The 24128-nt window shown below is 36.7% G+C and overlaps 2 protein-coding genes across 2 annotated transcripts; one reads left to right on the top strand and one right to left on the bottom strand.

The window, feature by feature from the left end:
• Nucleotides 1-302: 302 nt before the first annotated feature.
• Nucleotides 303-10055, bottom strand: THUMPD2 (THUMP domain containing 2). The gene is made up of 10 exons (XM_053461332.1): nt 9708-10055; nt 8742-8874; nt 7353-7744; nt 6616-6693; nt 6163-6215; nt 4317-4404; nt 3848-3919; nt 2874-2988; nt 2545-2665; nt 303-1125 (listed from the first exon to the last, which is right to left on the bottom strand). Exons 1-10 carry the CDS (start codon nt 9813-9815, stop codon nt 864-866), a joined length of 1422 nt encoding a protein of 473 aa, XP_053317307.1. The 5' UTR covers nt 9816-10055; the 3' UTR covers nt 303-863.
• Nucleotides 10056-13252: 3197 nt separating this feature from the next.
• On the top strand, nt 13253-22149 carry NLRC4 (NLR family CARD domain containing 4). Its single transcript, XM_053461331.1, has 9 exons — nt 13253-13398; nt 13750-13804; nt 14189-14449; nt 15186-17093; nt 18003-18095; nt 18731-18901; nt 19447-19539; nt 20217-20384; nt 21162-22149. Coding segments are annotated over exons 2-9 (3045 nt in total). The 5' UTR covers nt 13253-13398; nt 13750-13803; the 3' UTR covers nt 21512-22149.
• The last annotated feature ends 1979 nt before the right edge of the window (nt 22150-24128 follow it).

Below are 24128 nucleotides of genomic sequence, written 5' to 3'. Positions count from 1 at the left end.
ATAATCACTTGAATGATAGAAAGAATAATAATCGTTACATAAGGAACACCAAAAAAATCTATTTATTTTAATCGTAATTGGAACGCCTTCAATTTACATGATGTACAATCCCAATAACTCAATGTTATTAGTTTTATCGAACAACAATTTTGTTTTACTGCACATGAGACACCTGTTATAATCATAGTGTATTCCATATGCACCTAACAATCACTACCCAAGAGAATCAGGTTTCATATTTTATAAAAAAATAAAATCAAATATGTAAAAAAAAAAAAATAAGAGGAATTGACGAATCTTAATGGACACAGAGAAATGTTGTATTGGTATTTATTGTCTTAACAAAAACATAAGAAACATAATCCACACAAAAAAACAATAGCAGTCATTATGGGCTAAACAAAATATATTATTTTATATGTCCTGGAATATCTCTTAGCTGAGCCAACAGTGTCAACAGATAGTGCCAAGTGTACCAAATGAAGTGCATTTATAACAAAGTAATAAATAGTCTTAAAATGACTCATATCATGGAGTTAAAAAAATGTAACATTTAGAATACAGAATTTCATGTCGTATTCTGAAAAAGCTAAAATAAGTTTTTGGGTTTCATTCTACAACGAATGTTTTTAAAGACAATGTGAATTATTATAATGAATTCACTTTCATTATAATGTAATTGAGAAATGTGTGCTGTTGTCCTGCTGTCAACAAATAATCCAACACGTGTGAGACAGAAAGTCTATGACAAAATATGCGATTGCTTCAATAATATCATTGGATAAGTCACCACGTATCGTATTTTATGAACAGCGTGTACATAACTTGAGTTTCAGAAGTGCTTCCCTGGTGATGTGAAGGCATTAACATGCTGTGGACTTTGATGACTTTCTACATTTGAATATTACTGCTTCTGTCACCCCAAGGCTCACAGAATGAGACTCTATAGGAATCAAAGACTCGGACCAATTGGTTCTGTTAACGGTACTTGCTGCAATTCCGGTCTCATTTTTAGGGGGCAAAACATTCTCGGGCCTAGTTGCTTCAAACTGAAAAAGTGCTTTTAGGTGGCGATGAAGGCTTTGGCTGAGTAATAGTACAATCGACCCTCCAACACGCAGAACCCTGTAGGAACACATAAGAGACGACTGAGGAAGCTTATCATCAAAATTACTGGTCCAAAGGCACTCAAAGACATTGGTAGTAGGTAAACAATTAAATGCTGAATGTGTCTGATGACAACCAAGTAAACTGTAGTGACTATAGGACTCCTTTCAATGGTTCCACATATAGACCACCCCAGCTAGAGGAGGCGATGGAGTATTTGCAGATATTCTGTTATATGGAGAAACGTTTTATTCTACTAACATCTGATAAGATTTTCCTATTTCATTAGAGGCAAAACACACTAGAATTGTATAAATACATACACAGTGTATACAACCACAAATTAACAGAGATTTTTACTTTACTATTATCTTTTAAGAGTATGACAAAACTAGAATTGACAAGACTAACCTTTACATCACTAAGCTTACAATCCAAAGAAAAATAAGGTATGGACAAAAGAGGGAGAGATAATGCAATAGAGCTTCTGTACACTTTATTGGTAGGGATAGTTATGTAGTGTATCTATTTATTAAACTTTATTAATATTGTTATACAGTAGACTTGCGTATTGGGATTCGTATGAATTTTTAATGAAACTTTGCCAATTTCGTTAATTTCTATGAAAACGAGATGGTACCCCAACGAAAAAAACATAAATGAAGCAGGGGGCTCCAAATTTTCATTTGCATTTCATTGATTTTTAACTCTCTCACGGTCTCCCTACCCATCTCCACCAACCACATCTGTGTCCCCGTCTCCTTTTCCCCAGCTCTGCTTCTAGTCTTGCCTCTTCTTGTTCTTCTGTATTCTCTTATTTCTTGGTCCTCTTTCCCCAGATATCAGCTCCGTTAAGCTGGCTTCCCTTTGTAGTACTTGGTGCAGTACCTCTGCCCCAATTGGAGAAATGGGGAGAGGCTCCACCCTGTTGCGGAAGTACTACACCATGCAAGAATCAGACAGATTCGGGGAGAAAGACAAGAGTTTATTTGCGGATCCGTCTGCATTATTCTGGCCTCTGAGTATTTCCGCAAAAGGGAGAAGTCACAGCACACGTCACGAGGAAAGTGTTTCCCCCATTCCTCCAACTGGCGGAGAGGTGTGTGGTGGGCAAGTTAACAGAGTAGAGAAGCAAACCAAGAAAGAAGACAGAAGAACAAGAAGAGGCTAAACAGAAGCTAAGCTGTGGAAAAGGAGACGGGAAAATGGAAGCAGTTGGCAGACAAAGTAGAAAGATATTGAGAGAGAGTGTGACAGATTGTGAGAGAGTGTGAATGAGAGTGACGACAAAGTTAATTTCCAAATTGGAATTTCGTCCGGACAAAACGAAGGAAACAGATGGACCAAAATCGAAAAAAAAAAAATGAATCTTTTTTGATCCATGTGCACAAGTCTACTATACAACTTGTGTTTGTGTGGATTGGTGCACTTACTTACCTCTCCATTTCTTGAAGGATCTCAGGAAGAAGGTCTTTCATGTTTTTAGAAGATGTGAACTTTTTCCCAAATGGAATATCAGAGATCACAACATCAATACTTTCTGATAATACCGGTAGATCTAAAAATACAAATATAGCAGTCAAACTCGGACTCTGTCTGACATTGAAGACAATACACGGTAAAATACTTCTGATCAGTCTGGCACAATTCAGCCATTTATTCCAATGCGTCCTTTGACTTTGTTAGAAACCTTTCTAAGATATAATGCAAATCTGATCCAAGTCTTGATAAATTAGACATCATACAATTAAAAATAACATATTTACCTAAAACAGATCCTTTCACGAGCTCTATAGACCCTGCAACACCTGCTGCCTTCACGTTACCAGTGGCACTTTTTATCTGGGAGTCACTTATATCAATGCCTATGAACTGGACATGCTATAAAAAAGTGAAAATAAATAATGACAAGTTAGATGTTATTATAGTAACATTATTAATTTAATTAATATTAGCCTTTTTCGTATTGCTGCCCTTGTATGTGGTCACATTTCATCGCTTGAAGAAATGTCTAATTGGTTACAGTAATTCAGTTATTTCTAAATGCTGGTATGTGCTAAGAATCCGTACATGCACGTGTGATGTAAAGTCTAATATTCTCTTTTACCAGTTGTGGGATAATTCATGATTAACCAATTTTCATTTAATCATAAGGGTTGAAACTGCCAGCCCCAGAGGAAATTCAACCAACTTGGCCTGGAGGCAAGGAGGTGAGAAAGAGACGTGACAGAAGTATTTAAATACTTACAGCATTTTAACAAAGTCGATCAGGGAAGTTTATTTCAAAGGAGGAGAAATGTTAGAACACATCATAGAGGTTCTGACCTGATACTTGAGGATCAGAGGCTTGAATGTAATGTAAAGATCTCTTACTTTACTGAGATGGCGGTAGCTCTGTAGAACAGTACCTCTCAGCAGAAATGGTAGAGGCTAACACAATAAAGGGATTTAAACATGCATGGGACAGACATGCGGCTATTCTGAATCTGAGAGAAGACCAAGGATTGACTCAGGTCTAAGTCTTTACATCAGGACAAAACTGTTGCTGTCAAATTATATGTTTCTGTAAGCGTTATTCTTTGATATATCTCCCTAGAAATCTGAACTGTTCCTTTAAAGAGTAACAAAACATGAATAAAACATATGAAATTACTAACTCATCTTTACATAGTAACATTGTACTAGATTAGATTTTACACAAATAGGTTTCATGCAGGATTTGATATTAATTTTCACTTACGGGCCATTCTTTTGCACCCTCTAACAATATTGTTCCTACCCCGCACATAGGATCAAGGACAACAGCACCAGCCTGCAAAACAGGACAAAGCACAACTAATATTAGAATTATTAGCATTATATTATTGATTGGCACATAACAAAAAAGTTTTATTTCTTTTGATCAGACTGTGGACTACCTTAATTTTTTTTTTGTCCATATTACAGCACTATCTAGGTGTAATAATTCATAATAACACACATATATATATATATATATATATATATATATATATAAATATAGCTACACATTTTTGATGCATTTTTAATGCATTGAGATCTGATTTACAATGCTGAAAAAACATTTGTATCATTATGCTCAATTAATAGATGTTTTTTTCTGTTTCACAAGCATGCATATGTTTTTTCAGATAAATCTGAAATAAATCACGTCAAACAATCGATAAAAAATAGACGAATGTTTGTCTTACGTTTATTTCAGCAAGTGACGCCATGGCCCAGGCCGTTGTAGAACGCAGACCTGTATTCCGAATATAGCCTCTGCTTGCCAACGGTTGTCTGTAGAACATCTTTTGTTAATTAGATATTTTGTAATTCAATTCATTATAATCCTTTTCCCGGAATGTCAAGCCACTCATGTATTCTGATTATCATTTATTGACAAAACACAAATAAAAATACTTTATGGTCTACTGATTGGTATAGATATTTTTACCGCAAAGGCAAGAGAATATAAACTGTTATCACTATTAAAAAATGTATGTTTAGCAATTGTACTGAGGAAGAACTGAAATCAAATAACATAGTCAAAGCTAAACACAGATATTATGTAGAATAAGTAAACTGAAACCTACTGACAGATGCTGTTCAACTCATGAAAATATTTTTTGGACATTTGAGTTACACTGTACAACCGTAAAATGGGAAAAAGAATATGGCCAAATTTCCCAAGGAAGCTATCTACACTTTGTAAAGTAAAAATGATATTATTGCATCCTTGATTGTTACCCACAGGAAAAGAAAACCCATTTCTAACCCCAAGGGACTATATCCCTTTCCCTGTGGGTTCCTATATATGTATCTGAGTTTAAGTGTTGCTCCAAGCATGTCCTGGTTTTGGGGCCATACAATAATGCTACAGAACCAATGTTTCTCTTGGAACTACAAGTAAAATGTCACATTTGCCATCATTATGCTCAACTAATATAAATTAAGCCCTGTGTACATTTTTGGCACTATATAAATAAAAAATGATAATAAGAAGGACTATAGTATGTCTGGATGATCTACAGACTGAATTCCATACTCAATGAGAGTGATGAGGGATGAGGGATGTGTTGCAAATGCAACAATACAACCCTTGGAATGGCTACATGGTTTTGCGGCTACACTAATTATACTGGCCCAGTCAATAAAATGATGTACACCTGAAATAGCCCGGTTATAGAAATTTCCACCTCAGTTACGCAAATATAACCATTAGCATCTTACAGAAATACATTGCTACTTGTGACATACAACTTGAGGTTGTAAGCAACAATGAGCTACAATTCACATTGATTCATGAGATTTGTAAAATTACATTGCAATATTTTTTTTTTAATTCAACAAATATCTTGTTAAGAATAGCACGTGCATTGATGAATTTCTATTAACTTACTGGTACCCAACTACAGCTCTATCACTGGAAATGCTTGTGTTTGGAAAAATCTACACAACATGATAGACTTGATAAAACCTATACCTGTACAGAAGAAACTGCAGGTAAACTAATCTAAGATGATACAGTCATCAAACGCAACTTGGTTTGGGCCTGCATCTAACCACCGGCGGATCAAGGCTAACATTCTGTAAGTTCTTTGTACAAACAGATTACATACATACAATACAGATTACATACAAAAACACATATATGTGGGAAGCACTAATTTTCATGTTGCACACTTTCTCATTACTTGGTGACTTTCACCATTTTGAAATATTTTGTTTGATACATTGTCTTTGATGTTTCTGTACCTGTGGTATCCTTCTAAATCCTCCATAAAAATATTTTAGGTGGAAGAATATCTTTAATCAGTATTTGGCTCCATAGCACAACAAAATAGAAGAAAGAATGAATTTGGTTTCAGGGCATTCTTATAATAAACTGCTTTCTGTTTTACTGCAGTCTAGTAGACTATGTGCTCCTGTAGTAGGAACATACATGAAAAGTCCATCCTTGACCCAACAGATAGAGGTTTAATGGGCAAACAAAGAGAAAGAAGATGCCTTCAGATTTTGACCAATTATCATATATTATTGAATACAAATAACTACCTTACAACCGGAAATCCCACCACTGAATAAAGATCATTCAGATGCACAAACACCTAATAGATAAAACATAAGGAGGTCAGTTTGTAAGCCCATAAACATACTAGTTGTCCAAAAACATGGCTATGTCACTTACCACTGTCAATCATACAGACAAATCTGAAACGCATAGACCATGTATATCCTTTAAATATGTAATGCAACATAATCATTCATTAAACAGTGAATTTAAAAAAAGCAAATTTTTTTGTTTAATTAATGTTTTTAATGTTTACGTGAGAGTGACATTGAGGATTTGTCTGCCAAACAGTCTACCTTTTTCGTTAGTGAAGAGTAGACTCTAGAGATTCAGCATCACACGCAAAGGTTTTTACAGTATTTTATTGTGGAGATGAAGTGTGGTACTTTACTTAAATCTTGAATTAATATATATATATATATTAAAATATATCTTACCTCTAAATCTGGCCTCCGCAGGTCTGGTTTCCAACCTAACAGTTTTACAAGAGATATTCCAATAGCTCGTCCGACCTCCTAAAAGTATAAGAAGCCAGTTAAGATTCCTTTTCTGCTCGTAGTTCTCACAATTCATTAAAAGAGTCTAGGCTGTGATTCTTGGCAGCAGATAGATATTTCCAATCATAAAAATTGATTGTTTTATTTTTATCTCCAGTGTATGACTATCCCTTTATGTTCCAGAGTTACAGTATTTCTAAGGATACTTGTGTACCGTGAATATGTCTAGTGATCTATATAGCTACAACGGACAGAGCTAGACATACTTGGAGCATCTGTAACTTACATACATTTCCCAATACACTTAGAAACCGCATAATTGGTACTTAATGATTAAAATAACCAATATATATATATATTTTCCCCTTTTGTGTATACCAGTGGTTTAAAAGTCTTGTTCATCACAATACGTTATGAAGGCCCTTCACACTGAACTGAAATTAAATCTTTCCTGCTAACTCTCCTAAAAAAGGTTTCTTTAGTGAGCAGACCGCAAAACTTTACCATGTCATGGAAAACTGTAATAAAAAAGAATTATCAGGCACCAATTTAAAAAATAAAATAAAAAAAAAGGCAGCGACTTTTCTGTTTGATACTTTGATTTTTGGACCATATCGTTTTTTTAAATTATTAATTATTTCAAAAACAACAAGAGATTGGCAGGCAGCCAAAAATACCTCTGATGAAAACAGTTTTGCATTTGCTCCTGAACATCGACAAGATACTCGAAAAGTTATAGCGCGCCATGCTTTTGCTGGAAGCGGCTGCGCTTTATTCCTTTCACCGGCATTAGAGTGAGCCTGGCCTTCTGGCTGGGGTATTGAGCTGTTAAGTGTTTTCAGGTGAAACATGGAGGTTTCATCTACAGCATCATGTTCCTCCTTACACAACTCTGACCCGTGCAATGTTGGCTCCTTTTCCAATTTCCTCCTTGCTACTTTGAAATGGTCACCATGCATACGTTCTTCTTGTTGTAAAGGTTCCTGGAGATTCTGCCATATGCCCAGACTATCCTTCCATATTCTGTTTTCTCCAATCACAACTTGCCTTAATACCGATAACGCATTACCTAAAAAAGTAGCCAAAAAAGAAAACAAATGTAACAGAAAAATATATCCAGTTTTTAGACAACATAATAAGGAGGATGCAAATGGATGGCCAATTAAGGCCATAATTGTGACAGCCCATCTGTTTGTCCCACGTGTTATTCTGGCCTTATTCCTGTTTTCATGTATTGCACCCCATGCCTATGTCTTACCCCCTCAGCCAAAGGAGTATATTCACCGACTCCCATGGATTAATGGCTCATGGAACCTGTGTCCCCCTTGTGCTGGTCGGATTCACTTGCCTCCCTGCCTGGCTCCTGACCCGGACCTAGCCGCAAATCCATGGAACTGTACGGTGGCTAGGAATCATGGCGATGCCCACCGACATTTGAAACTGAGTTGCTACGTACATCCGTTGTCCCACCCTGTCGCTCTTTTGGTGTTATACTGTGCTTGTGGTGGGCCACAATCGAAGGTGGTTTTCATTTGGGAAACCTGCTTTTATTACCTATCTTTAGAACCAGGGTTTACCCGGCCACAACTCGGGAACGCTGGCATGGCTATCGTGCGGACTATTCCCTGTCGCTCAGGGTCCCAATGACGGATCAAGTTGCTTTTTGGAACATTACATTCTTGGGCCGTAAACTCTCATCGGTACCCCGGGATTACCTTGAAATAGTGACTCTTTGTCGTGTGGTCAATGCTGTTTAGTGCCGGGCTGTCTGGTACTTTATGGGAATATACTCCTGATCCAATTATGTTTGCGTGAATAAACATCTGCGCTGTTCCCAATAAACCTGGTTGTCTTTCCACCCTACACTAAGTCTTGACTAGTGCTTGGGTGAACACAAAGGGTTAATACCTTGAGCAATTGAGCTGTCAGCGGCAAGAAAGATGGCTACGGCGGAGCTACTCAGTCGGTGTATGGGTCTCCGTCACAATAATCCGTTATTTATAATATGGAAAGCGGAAGTAGCCAATGCAGTGCTCTACACATACGGGAAATTCAGTATATCTCACCTTTATGCTTCGGAAGAGACAAAGATGGACCTTTATGCAGCAACAAAAATAATCGTTCTCCAGACTTGATTTGTGTCAGTCGGCACATGTCTGGCTCTGCGCTGAAAAAAACTTTCCCAGGTGTGGCTTCGATCTAACATGAACAAAAAAAAATGATATATAAAAATAATAGCACTGCATTGATTACAGCCTCACCTGTTTCTTTATGTCATCTTGTGATGTTATATACTAATTGTTACGGCCTGTCTACCCTTTGTACCGCGCTGTGGAATCTGATCGCGCTTTATAAAACAATAAATAATACAATTCTTAAAATACCATATCTTCAAAATAAACATTTCTTTATTACAAGGAAAGGAACATAAAGTATCCACTGTATAAAAAACAAATGTTTCTGTACTAAACACGTAACGAAACATACTTTGTCAGAGGTATAAACATATTTTTTTTTTTTTTATTTCATGCAATAATATAACTGATATGACGTTTAACAGCAGTACTCAACAAGATGAATTGCCTATTTTGTTTATTGACATTAAAGATGGTAAATAATAGTAATTAAACCAAAATAATAAAGTTTTTCTGGAAATATAATTTATCTCTAGACCTAAAGGTTTTCCATGGATAACTAAGGGGCAAATTTAAGTCTCAGTCCCCCAAAAAGGGTCATTCTAAAGTACATCCAATACTGAAAATGCTTGGTTTAGGAGTATCAAATGTTTATAGCACAAAATGCAGACATTTACTCTGAATTTGTTTTTATTATTAGGATCAATATCCATACTCTTTATGTACCGGTTTATTAGGTTACATAGATTACATCATCAACCCATCAACATACATAGCTTGCCAAAGGCAGATGTATCCCACAATCCTTTACGAGGTACAACTTGCCAGGAGTAAACATGGCGGCTGTGGCGTGACGTCTTTGGAAGGATAACTTTATATGACATTAGCCTTACTTACATCTACAGCGGCCGCTTTATGAGTGAGCTCCGGGATAAGGAAACGGTCCATACCTCGGCCGGCTGTGAAAAAGAAACGCACTCTTTTAATTGAACAATCAGGTTCCATTATTAGCCCTTGTCGTGTGGATGCGCGTGCGCCAAAGACCAGATAATACCCGACGCGAATCTACCATCAGCTTTTACTAACTGTATTTACATACGTGACGTAGTGGGCATGGTATAATTGGTACACAGGAAGTTAAGTTGCTACAGTACAGGCAAAACTCTTCTTGTAGGGAGTTTATACTCCAGTTATGTTTAAAATATATGGTTGAAAATAAATGTCGCATTGTATAATAATAGCTCAGGACTTAAAGTGTAGCCTGTAATAAATTATGAAAATATAATTAAATATAAAAGTAATCACCTCCAAGTAAATACTGGTTTATAGTTCTAAATGGAAGCTAACCCTGGAATTCTGCTGTCTTGTTGGGTTTTGCCACCTTAAAGTGGAAACATTCATTCAGAGTGATTGTTTTTTTTTATTTTGATTATTCAGAATTATGTAATGAATGTTTGATTTATTGCCTTTTCATTTTTTTTTCTACAAGTGGTTAAATTACGCTAAAGTATTAACTCGATTTTGTTATGTAACTTAATACTAAGCATTATCTTTGCTGCATTCTGAGCGCGCCAAAAAAAAAAAAGGTAAAGAAAAACAAGTAGGTCTGGGTACTTTAATAAAAAATCTTTTTTTCTAGTAACGTTTTCCTTCTGTTTTTGGTAGTGACGTAAGGAACACATGTTGCTTATAAAATGTATTAAACTAACTCCTTCAGTCCCCTATGGACGTACCGGTACGTCCTGCCCTTCTTGCGGCGGCAGGGACAGTCTGGACTCCCCCCTGACAGCAGAAGCCAGCATCGCCAGAAGGTCATCGGAGGACAGGATAACCCCTGCCTCTGATGAGGCACAGACGCTGTGATCTCTAAGCAAGTCTGTGGGGACTTGCATAGAGATCACAGTGTGATCGGTGCAGGGAGATCGTGGGGAGAAAAGTGAGAAACCATTCCATGCTGAAAAATGAAACGGAGGGGGAAAAAAAGGTTAGTGATTTAAAAAGAAGAAATCATTATAATAATACAATAAATTATATTTTTTTAAAAAAAAAAACAATAAAGTGAGCTAAGTAATGTCATTGTGACATCACTGGCAAAAAAAAAAAAAAATATATATATATATATATATACCGTATTGGCTCGGATATAGGCCGCCCCCGTATATAGGCCGCACCCTAAAAGTTTGGTGCTTTTTTAAAGAAAAAGTTTTTTTCTTTAAAAAAGCACCAAAAAAAACATGCTGCCACTCTGTCCTCCCTCCCCGAGATACGCTGCCGCTGTCCTCCCTCCCCGCGATACGCTGCCGCTGTCCTCCCTCCCTGCGATACGCTGCCCTCCCTCCCCGCGATACGCTGCCGCTGTCCTCCCTCCCCGAGATACGCTGCCGCTGTCCTCCCTCCCCGCGATACGCTGCCGCTGTCCTCCCTCCCCGCGATACGCTGCCGCTGTCCTCCTCTGCCCCCCCTCCTCGACTTACCGGAGCAGACTCCCGGGTGTCTTGCGGGGCCGGCGAGGGACATCTACGCAATACGCGTATGCAACTTCCGGTACCGGAAGTTGCATACGCGTATTGCGTAGATGTCTCCCGCCGGCCCCGCAAGACACCCGGGAGTCTGCTCCGGTAAGTCGGGGGTGGGCAGAGGTAAAACGCTTAGATAACCTCCCGTGCCGGCACCCCCCCCCCCGTGGGAAGTGCTGGCAGGGGAGGCTGTCTGAGCGTATCGGGGAGAAGGATGCAGGTCCCCTGCACCGCTGCGGGGGATCTGTATCTTAACCCCGCTGCCTGCCCGGCGCCCGGGACTGCATGTCCCGGGCGTCGGGCGCTAGACCCCGAATATAGGCCGCACCCCCACTTTAAAAACTTAAAGTGGGGGAAAAAAGTGCGGCCTATATTCGAGCCAATACGGTATATATATATATATATATACAAAAAATATATAAAAAAAGAAGAAAAACCTTACATCCCATTGCCCTAACACAACATCTACCCAGTATGACCCTCCTGTCCCCGTTCACAACCCCCAAACCCGTTAAGCCATAAGCATAAAAATTCTACAAATAATGTACACCTTATAGTATGTTCCCTATAAGTGCTGGTAAAGTTTGGAAAATCTATATAAATTAGGTATTTCTGAAATCAGGACACCTAAGTTGATAAATTTGAAGGGGATTTTCCATCACTTTACATAATTTTGTGAGGATTCAGAGGGAACATTTATAAAGAATTAGGTGGTTTTATTTCTAATTTTCACTAGTTTTTATGAAATTTCTCATTCTACATTTTTAGCTAATCATCTAACTATGGTATCAAAAGAAAGCTCTATCTCTCCTTGAAAAAACAATATATAGTTTACAAGGGTACACTATTCACAGGAAAAGAGAATAATCACTCAATCGAAATAGCGCAAAAATTGCAAAATTGCTCCGGGATTTGAGGTACCAAAAACCCCTGGGATTGAAGGGGTTAAGCTAAGACATGTAAGGTATGCCAGTGTCTATACACAGCTATGCTTCAGTTTCAACCCTTCAAGTCCTTCATGGAAGGTACACTGTTTCCGGGCACTCAGAGTGTTAATAGTTAACATTATGTTTAAGTAAGTGTAACCTTTGCATTGCTGTTCCGCTATGGTAATTTAGACTGAACAGCTAGTAAGACACAGGTTCTTAACTTCCTTTTAGAATTCCTGTAACATGAGCTACTCAGGAAGAGGAAATAGAGCATAATTTCAGATCTTTGTATTCTGAATATTTCAGTTCAATGCATTCAGACTACAGCACAACATGAACCTCCCATAGTCCAGGTTGGTTGAATCCATTTCCTGTATCCCTGTTTTTTTATATATATATTTTTTGTATCGGTTATTAGAATGACTTTTATAGTTTCAGTAGGGTTGCATCACAAAGAAAGCTAAACCACGTGATCAGTATTTAGTAATTGTTAAAGAACATGTGACGAGTAAACACAATGTTCTAATAGAAAATAGTGGTGATTATTGGTGGTATTATATATACCCCCAAAAAGAAGAAAAGGGGAAAAAATTGGGGGAAGGGGGGCTGACCTCCATACGAACCTTCAAAAATTCAGTAACCTGCTATGTCTTGTTGAGGGTCTTTTCAGTAAAATACAAAGATTTTTTCCCGAACACGAAGACCTGACTTTTTCAGCCTATGTATCACCACATGTTGTGCTTTAGCTAATTCTGTATCTATGTACCTGTAAGTAACGGGTGTGGCTGAAACATCTATGGGGTGTCCACATACTTTTCATATAACGTACATATGTGAAATAATATGATAGTCTTACCCACATCTGTAAGGTGTTATACACTATGTTAATCCATAAGGAGAAATTTTTAAATTTTTGACTTGATTAAAGGTAAATCTGTTTCGACAGTGACACTATAGCTCTGAAGCTGGCAAGAACAATGTTGACATGAAATGATTTGTTTGCTTCCATGAGATTACTATTTGACTTCAAAAGGAGGAAAGACCATGAATCTGGATTCTAAGCAGTGGAAAGAATCATTGTGAATATACTATGTTCCGAGTTGATAAGGGTTGAAGAACTGGACATCTTCACCAACCATGAAGGTAGGTAGACAGACAATCCACAATTATTACTAAAACATATGTTATTTCCATGGAAGAGTGCAGGAGGATGCTCAGAGAGGGAGAATTTTAGGGAGGCCATATTCTTAAAGGAAATTCAACTGAAAACATAATGGTATGCCTTGTTAAATAGTGTTCCATTTCTCCGATTTCAAAAAACAACAAATTATTTTTCAGATCTCCTACCATTTAAGGACCACAGCTATGCACCAATTTGGGAAGATACATATGAGATAGGCCTTGTGATTGCCTTTTTATCCAGTAAATACAATCTTCAATAATTCCTTTACAAATGTCCTGGTTCTTATTATATTGTGTTCTATTTCTCTTCAGCAGAACCAATCATCTTCCCTTTCTATACATTGAACTTCTTTAATCCTATTCAAAAGTAAGTTTTTTTTTTTTAAAACGTTTACATTTTTTTGTTAAAATAAGAGTATTCTTTTTTTCTATGGTACATAAAATATGTTTACACTTGAAGTTACCCTTTATTGTATATAAAAAGCCGAATGTACGGTAATTTAGTGTAAATGAAGTTCTAAAAGCATTTTGGCCATTCAGGAAATCTATAGCAGCAGTTAAATGATTACTAACCAGTATACCTGGAACTAAATGCCCCCTTCATATATGTTTACTTAAATCTATTTTAGTAACAGCAACAATGTTGATTACCCAACGTAGTCAACATATTATACTAACTTTGCTGGTGCCACAAAACAAGGCTTTTTTGTATGTATGTGTTTTACTGTGATGTGTTTTACTTTCTCCTTAGTGGACTTAATACGGGCAAAGTTTTTAGAGCTAACTCAGAGACTAGGAAGGTGTGTCGCTACCCAGATTGTTGGTAAATTTTTTGCAATGAGTATCCTTTCTATGGAAGAAATGGATTTTATACTAACTGCAAAGACAGATTCGGATGTTGCAAGAGAATTGGTTACAATGATTTTTAAAAAAGGAGAAGAATCCTGCAGATATTTTCTAAAATTGCTTGAAAATCTAGATGGATATTTGTTTAGAGATATCATGGGACAAAGTAAGTATTATTTGCTATTTTGCATTCTTTTATATAGATCTTAGTATTGTAAACTCAAGTAGTTCATGAGCTAAACTAAAATTCTTACAAGGACATATTAGGAATGTTCCTCTTCTTGAGGCTTCTTTCTTTGCCTGCTTCTCCATGGACATGGCCGTGAGCTTTAGCAAAAGGGCGGAGCCTCTTGGCACACCCTCTCCACCAATTGGCAGAACAGAGGAGCGGCTGTCCACGTGGCTCCACCCTTTCACAGAAGCGCACAAAGAGGCCAGGATAATGCAGATAGATTCACGGAGTTAAGGAATGATTTGCTTTCAAACAATTGGGAGATATCCATACATTTGATAACTGACCTCAGAAGCATTGGCAGCAGTAAAATTATTCATGGCATGTACCTTGTGTTTGCTTTTGTGATTTAGTGTATAGAACACAAATTCTTTGTTTTTTTTAAAAAAACAAAAACATATCTTGATAGGTAAAGAAAAAAAAAATCATTAAACAACACAGACTTCCATCCCTACAACCATTATTTGTTTTATATGATCATATTTGAGGGTTGGAAATGATGTGGGATTTAAAGGGGCGTATGGGGAAAGGAAAATTGGCCCTTGAGCCCTAGAGGAATCTTACAAGTGCAGTATTTTAACTGTTTTGGTGATTTTATAAGAAATGTAGGTGATTCACTGTTTTTATATATAGATAAAAAATAAAATGGCTGACTGATTTTTATTTCTAGATGCACTCGATGGTACACACAGAGTTACTAAAGAGGATTTGGATCAATTGGCTCAGTACCTAAAGGATCTGTATTTGTCCCCATTGTTTCTAAACTTCCATCCACTTGGCGAAGAGACGGACATTGATATTCTATTTGATTTGAGGACAACATTTACAGATCCTTTACTATGGGAGAAAAATACTCTGAATCGCAGGAAGGGGCATCTAACTCTAACTGAAGCTTTAAACAAGTTAAGAAGTCCATGCATTGTTGAGGGGGAAGCAGGGAAGGGAAAAACCACTATCCTAAAGAGGATTGCTGTTTTGTGGGCTCAAGAATGTGAAGCTTTAGAAAATTACAAACTTGTCTTCTTTGTCACTCTACGTGGTACAAAAGAAGGGCTTTATGAAACCCTACAAGATCAACTTTTTTCTGTTACTTCCAAATGGAATAAAAAAGAGTTCATGGAGGAAATATGGAAATTGGGGAAGAAGGTTTTGTTTTTATTGGATGGCTATGATGAATTTCAGTCTGATAGCTGTGAAGAAATTGAAGAACTTATTAAACAAAATCCCAAATTTAATAGTACAATTATTGTCAGTACAAGAACTGAAACAATTGGAAAAGTGAGGAAGTATGGCTCCCTGATTGTCGAAACGAGTGATTTTACCGAAGAAAGTGCTAAACAGCTGATTGAAAGTGTTCTGGAGAGTGATGAAGCTGCTGGGTTATTACTTCAATTAAAGGAATCCATTTTTATTAAAAACCTCATGAAGACCCCACTCTTTGTGGTAATTGCCTGTGCCCTTCGGATGGGGGAAAGGGATTTCCAGATGAACACTCAGACCGCTCTGTTCTGTGCTTTATATGAACTTATGGTGGAAAGAGGCAACTACAAAACTAGAAAAATCAAGAAAAATATTGTAGAAGAGAACATCAAGCGCTGCGGAGATCTAGCTCTACAGGGGCTTTTCGATCATAGGTTTGATTTCCTTGAGGAGCACTTGTCTGGGATCAAAGAAAAAGTCCTGTTAGATATAGGCCTCTTGAATAAATATACAGCTCAGAGACATAAACCTACTTACAGATTTTTCCACAAATCCTTCCAAGAGTACATAGCAGGAAGAAGACTCTCTCAACTATTGAGTTCACCAGAATCATCAGATGTTATCAGAGGGCGACACTATTTGAACAAAATGGACTCTGTTTGGGATATCAGCAATACATATAGTAATCTGCTTTTATACACCTGCGGATCATCCAAGTCTGCCACCCAAACGGTACTAAATCACATCGTTGCAGTGTGCAACAATAATGTCAAAGACTGTGGTACAGAGTTAGTGGAGTTTGGAGTTAATCTTTTTTTTGAAAGTTCAACGAAAACAGAGCTAAGTCCAGAATTTGAATCATTCTTTTCTTCTAAGCATTTCTACATTCACACCAATAACATATCTTCCCACCATTTTGAATTTTTTAAGCATTTGCCAAATTGCTTGAGTGTGCTGGATCTGATTAAGTTAGAACTCTTTGGTTTTCCCAGTAATGACCGCTCAAGTGAAAATAAAGGCAACACACTTTCAAATGTAGGTAGCACCTATATTCCAGATAAAGCAGTAAGGCTATTTTTTGACTGGAATCAAACCCTTCAAACACTCGAAGTCACGCTCAAGGGCTTTGACAAGTTAAATAAACAAGACATAAAATACTTAAGTAAAATTTGCTGCTCAGCCAAGCTCCTTAGGCTCAACATTAAAAGAAGTCCAGGGATCACTGGGGCTCTAACAAGTGTTCTGGAGTCCTGCAAAAACATGCAAGAGCTAATTGTTGACCACACTCCTCTTTGCAGTGAAGATGAGAAACAAATTACAGGCATGACAGCGATGAAAGCATTAAGTATTTCCAATGTGCAGCTTCAACAACAACCAGGTATATCAATATATCCATATATTTTCTTTGTTTCATCACGCTAGACATTTTAGGGACCAATAAAGGTCATTGGTGACTTTCCCTGCAGCCGACCTGCATAATCCTAGATTCTTCTCAGCATCATACATTTTCATCAAGGAAAAAAGGAAACGTTATATTTATATGAGCATGTTTAAGGTTATACGAAAAATAAAGAAAGTTCATTCACGCTCAAAAGTACAAATACACAAAAAATGTGCATCCTTCATAAGCCATGCTTAAAAAAATAAGTCTTCATCAGTAGAACAAAAAACAGGCATTTATTTATCACACATTTAAATTCAATACTAAATTTATATAATTCAGCATCCCTTTATTTGAACATCTGGCAGTGATACTCACCACTTTTAGTGAGATAAGAGCATGCGCTGAATATGCAACATCATTTACATACAACCCAACATTCCAATGACGCTTTCATTACAGTCGTTGTTACTGTAAATATAACAATAAATACATTTAAACAAAAGTTTAATTATAACAATTATGATGTAATGATAGCTTCCCCTGTATTACATGAATTATTATTTATGTACCTTAATATATATCGGTTACAAAGTTAGTTTGAAACATAAAGCTGTGGACACCAATGCCAGATGCTCACACAAATCCAAAAGTATATGTATTGAGCTGTATGTATAAATAGATTATATTTTCTATTTTTTTACTATGATGAACACCCATTGGTATGGGTTGCATATGTATATAAATAATATTTGCGCATTTGTGTTTTGAGGGTAAACACCCTTTTTTTTTTTTTTACTTCTTCTAGAGTTCTTGGGGCCTCTGCCACTGTTTTTTTTTTGTATATGGAAGTATACGCTCATCTGTTTTGTCCCAGTTTGGTTTAAATGTCTTTTTCTTTTCCAGATGGCTTACTGTGTGGATTATGTAAGTTAGTAAACATAGAAAAAATATGTATTCAAAATACAAAAATGAGTGCAACGGATACAAAAATACTGGGTAAGTGTTTAATATATTGGTAAACAACCTCTTCAATGTTTTTATTTCTGTATAAGACACAGATCTGTAGCATTATTACAATAAATGTTATTTCTGAACTTTATTAATATAGTGACAGTTTAGTTAATTATACTTGCAAATGAATGCGATCAGTTATCAGTTCTGCGCTGGACCTTTAGTTCTGTGTACCATCTGCAATGAGAGAAGAGGAGATTTAGGAAAATGAGAGAGCAAGAAGAGAGGAGAGGAAAGAGGAGGGTGGGAAGAGAAAAGGAGAGAGAGAAAAACTAATTGGATGGAAGTTTTGACCTTTAGATCCACTCTAGCAGCTGCATCAGGAAAAAAAAATAGAACATATACGTAATACGTCAAAAACAGAAGCAAAACCTGCTCACTGTTTTAGTCCTCCAGATGGTGTCAGTCACCCACTGCAGAATCTGCACTGACAGGATCATAGGTCATTTCCATAGTCTACAAATCGCGCATGTACATACACATATCAATGTTGTAGCTTGAACTTCCTCCTGCATGTCAGAGTACACATTTTAGGCACAGACGTAAAAGCTCTTGTACGTTAAGGGTCTCATATAAATGATTTAAAAAGTAATAACATATTTTTTTTTTATATTTTTTAGCCAAAGGATTGGAAAAATTAACCAAATTAAAAATACTGAATTTATCACATCTTTTTAACATTGAGAATGGCATGGAAGACATTGTCCAATCAATTTCATTCAACTGTCCTCAACTTGAAGAACTTAAGTTATGTGGCTGTTGTTTGACTGGGAAAGCTCTGCTGGTTCTTTGTAAGTGAGCATTTTCTAAAATTTGAATGTATTTGTTCTGTTTGTTTTTAAGATGCATCTCCACTGTCTGAAGCTGAGCAAAATGTGAATTTGCACAAGAGTTGGTTAGTCCCGGTTGTTGTGACTTCTTGTATATAGCCCAAAGGCTTCTTAGAGGGCAGCTGAGAGTCAATCCCTTTACCTTTTGTGTGTCAGATGTATCTTAGAATAAACATTGGCACTCAACTTGTTAAACTATTTTTGAGTTGAATTTAAGGAAATATTGCACATTCATAATTATCTGCTTGATTATTTTAAGTATTATAGGCACTCCGCCACAAGAAAAATGATAAAATGTTCATTAAGCAGTATTGATTAGGACAGCATCTGTTCTACAGTATACTGGGAAAAAATATTGAATGCTAAGTAGTTTAATATTACAGACCATTTACCACCTGTGGTCTAATGATTCTGTTGAAATGGTGTTTAATGTTACTTTTTCAGATTTGTATGACAATAATGTGCTGTTTCAATATTTCTTTTTTGTTTGCTATCATTTTAATCAGCTAGAAATCTCAGAATACTTCCTAAAATTGAAATACTTGATTTATCGGAAAATTATCTATTAGAAGATGGAAGTGAATCAGTGGCAGACCTAGGTAAGCCATACAATTTGTTAGTAAAGCATAAATTGACCATTCAATCTGCCCATTGTGTCATTTTGACCATATAAAATGCATAACATATTTCATAATTTAATAAGAGGAGTTGGTGCTTAAAGAAAAAAAAAACATTTCCGTTAGTTTAATTTATCTGAGTATTATGAGAAGACAAATCTGAAAAATCATTATATATATTTATGTATGAAAAGGTGTGAGCTATACATAAATATGTCCTATGAATTCTCATATGTCTCATATGTTAAAGAATATGCATCTATCCCTTCTGTTGGTCTATTCCGCTTAACCAACATCCTTTTGGTCTCATGCTAAAGAGTATATAGGAAGAAATCAGTGACATATTGTGGCCTAGGCCGTCCAGCACTAGGGCGACAGGTCTATCACATAACAGGGAGCCGATCACCCTACTGGGCAATTGCAGTCCCTGTAGTGCCGCTGCTCAACGGGCTGGTTAAAAGAGACCACTGGTCCCCCCAACTGTCCAACATTGAGTGTGGCCCAAGTTGGCACAGTCCTTATGCCCTGCTCCGCCTGTCCGGGATGTGGCACTCAGCAGGACCGTGGAGCGGAGTGGGCAGCTGGTGGCTCTACCCAGGTTAGGCCAAAGATAAATATACAGCTGGTAAGAAGCTATAGTTATTTCTGTTTGCTTCCAGTGAATGCATTGAACAATCTGCCTTTACTAAGAGAGATTTTGCTGCCTGGTGGAATTGATCTTAAACTTTGCCTAGATGCATTGCTGCATCAACTTAAAAGGATGCCGAGATTGTCAAAACTTGCTATTACAAGTTGGAATCTGGCAGATGAGGACATGGTGAAATTAGGTAAGAGTTTTATTTACTTTTTTACTTACAAATAATTTTAACCAATTTCCTTTGTTACACAGTGTGTTTCAAAAACAAATTGGAGTGATTGCTGTTAGACCAACCTGGAAGTCCAACCTGTTTACACAAAACGAACAAATAGGTTGATTTGCTATAATAGGGGCTGATAGGAAATGTTCAACCTACATTCACTATGCATTATGAAAGGCCAACCTCAATAGGCTTCTGCAACATTTTACACATAATAAGGCAATTACGCCACAAGACAGGTTAAGTCAGAACTGGCATGAGGAGACTTTCTACCCAAATTCTGTATTCATTATGACGGTCCAATCCCAACGAGCTTCTGCATGAGGAATTGAATCTACATGCCTCCTAACAACATTTCTTTCCAATGCTACCTTTAGTGAATAAACCAAGAGGTTTTTTTAGGAAAGCCTTGCAGCTAACTTTCTTTCAATGCATTTTTGTAAACATGGCCGCTCCAGCGTGACCATTGGCTCTGGGAGCCGAGCTCAGTGGTGTCATGTAACGCAGTGTGCAAGCACAAAGGGAGCCAGGTGCTAAACAGGAGGTGTATGTATTTAATGCAGTGTGTGTGTGTGTGTGTGTGTGTGTGTGTGCGCGCGAGAGATTTTTTTAAGGCATTGGAGGGGTTTAAGCTCATATATACGGGGGTCACTTTGCTGTACATGCCCAAGAGGCAAAAAGAGCCAGCCCTCCCCTGGAAATGTTTACATATCTGATAACAGTTTAAAATTGTATTTATATTTACAGCTTCGCATTTTTCGTGTGGATTTGAAAACCTTTCATACTTGGATCTGTCAAACAATTGTGCTTCAAGTGAAGGCTGGATTGTCTTGCTTGATGTGTTTCCAAATCTAAAGACTCTGAGTCAAATCAACTTCAGCACAGAGAAACTTTTTACGCCAGACTCAGTCTTAGTGTCCAAACTGAGTTGCACAATATCTGATCTAAAGCCTTTGTGCACAGTGCATCTGGACAACTGGGAACTGGATCATTTTGATGTGGATAGAATAAAAAGAGCTAAAAACATGGTCTACAGTCAGGTGAAGGAAGGCGGTCACTCTTTTCAAGCTGGAAATATAGAAGATGAAACCAGATAGTTCAGTTACATGTCTTTGTTCATCTAAAATATCTATCTGGGGTCCTGAAGCTTAAGTGACTAAACATCTTTGTTTGACCAAACACTGCCTCTTCTCTTGAATGTGTATATCACTTAAAATGGCATTTAAATTATTGTGCCACTTTTAGTCTCATCTGCTGAAGTGGTACCCTAGCTTCATAAACAATAGGATGCATTGACTAATGATGATATGTGGGGAGACATTACACCTGTGTACAATGGGGACCTCCAGTTCTGCATCTTGGATCAAAAATAAATAAAATCAACTTTTCTCAGAAAATAAGTGCAATTAAAGCAGCATTTGGGAACTAAAGTGATTTGTGGTGGAGAAGACCATACTGGATGTGACAAAAGAAAAGAATGTTTATAAGTGTACATCTATTAGCTACATCTCTCAGCTTTGTGGAATATGTTGGATGCTCTAGAATATGTAAGATATAATCACCAAAAGAAGAATGGTCTATGAAAGAAAAGTGATTTTATGCAGAAAGAGTGAAACAATAGGGCACAAAAACCTATGAATAAATGGTACAAAAAAGAAAAATCGCGACTCGCAAGGAAACAACGAACTCATGAAAACACCCTGCGTGTTAATAAATAAATAACACTTACTCTGTACAGAGAAGATAATCTGTTTTATTTATGTAACAAAGACCATCTCTAAGAGAAATACAGATAAAATAGAAAAATACATATGCAATATTACTGATGAAAAGCAAATTAAATGAAAAGAAAATGAAATAAAATGAAAATACTTTGCTTTTTATTCTTTTATTAATATTATTCTTTATACCTGTGTTACTTAAGAATGGAAACAAAAAAAAATGAAAAAGTAAATTCAAATGAAACAATTATTTATTATTATTATTATTATTCTTTATACCTGTGTACCCAAGGTTTCCTAAGAGTTAGCCATTGGAAAAGAGAAAAAACAATGCTCAGTGAAACGGGTTTACTATGCAATGTACAAAATAACACTGAATTAAGTTATTCTTTTTAACCCCTGGTTTTATTTAGAACCTTTCATACACTATATGAGCAAAAGTACGTGAACATCCCAACTTATTATTTAGTTTAGGCGTTTCAGCCTCACCCATTGCTAGCAGGTGTATAAAATCAAATCAAATTCCAGCAGAAACACTCCAACAGAAAGTGGAAGCTGTTAAAGCTTCAAAGAGGTTGGGCAACTCCATATTAATGTCCATGGTTTTTGGGTGGGATGTCCTGCAAGCTCATGTTGATGTGATGGCCAGGTGTCCACATACCACTGGTCATAAAGTGTATATATAATTCCTTTGAATGTGTTGGACCATAAGATTTGTACTAATGTATTCTTGGAGCAGCTGAGAATTAAGAAACAAAATGTAAAAAAAAAGGCAGAATGTTTCAGGTATAAAGAGCTTAAGTGAAAAATAAAGCTCGTACACAAATAAGGTCTTGTCTCCTTATATTTTTTTATATCAGGGATACCACAAGTGCATTCAAATTACTGAATAACCTTGTGGTCCCTTCTGCCAAGTTTAGATATTGTTGCTCTTTTTAGTAAGACTCTCTACCTGGAAGCTCTGTCATTTGATTAATAAAACCCAATAAATATACTTGTATATAGGAACAGGTTTAAGAGAGAACTGAAATCAGTGTATCAACAGCCACTTCCTCAAAGAAGAGGTTGTTGTCTAAATATTGGCCACTAGATGGCAATATAAGATAAACTGAATTAGGAACACATCAAAGAAATTCCCCTTTTAAAGGAAAATAAAATACAATTTAACTGGAATGTGATTTATAATAAATTCATTTCCTAAGTCTTAAAGTATTTGTTGAAATACTTTTATTTCCAAATCACTGGATTAATGAGGGTTTATACCCCAAAATATTTCTAAAAAAACCTAGACTCTACAAGATTAAATCATTTCTGACTCAACAACCCATACTTGCTAACTGTACAGTCTCAACATTAAACAGTTGGAAAACAAAATAAAATACCAACATCTAAGGGGTTTATTCATTAAAAGAGAGCTGTTCGATGTGAAAGGCCAACACTGGCAGGTTTCACTAACTAGAAGTACTGATCTTGCCCTGCATAATACATAATTCAATGTGTAAGGAGACTTTAAAGAAATCTTATTGATTTTGCTCTTCCTGCAGTAGCAGCTCATTGGGATGGGCCTTTAAAAAAGCAGTTTTCCCTATATCAAAAAAAAGGAAGAAGACCTCAAAAATGCATGCTTAAAACAAATAATAGTGTATGATAATGTGGAGTTGTAACTTAAATTCTTGTATCACCCTAATGCATCTTAATTATCATGTGCAACTCCTGGGTCAGTATGATCAATAATGCAAACATATGTTTTTAATAGGTAGGACCTGATATAACTGTCCCCTTCTTACTACTCTATGGCACTTAATAATTTATTCAGTAAATCAAACCAAAACAAACAACAAAAGAAAGCAGAAACGAAAAATACATTACCTAAAAATATTAAAATGCACACCAGTGAATATACCAAAAAAATCATTATTATTATTTATATACCTAACATTTATGTAGATCTTCGCATAGTAAAAGCTAAGGTGGTGGCACGCGGGCCCAGGTG

The sequence above is a fragment of the Spea bombifrons genome, chromosome 3 (genome assembly GCF_027358695.1).
Source record: "Spea bombifrons isolate aSpeBom1 chromosome 3, aSpeBom1.2.pri, whole genome shotgun sequence".
Taxonomy (NCBI): domain Eukaryota; kingdom Metazoa; phylum Chordata; class Amphibia; order Anura; family Pelobatidae; genus Spea; species Spea bombifrons.
This window is presented reverse-complemented; position numbering and strand designations above follow the sequence as displayed.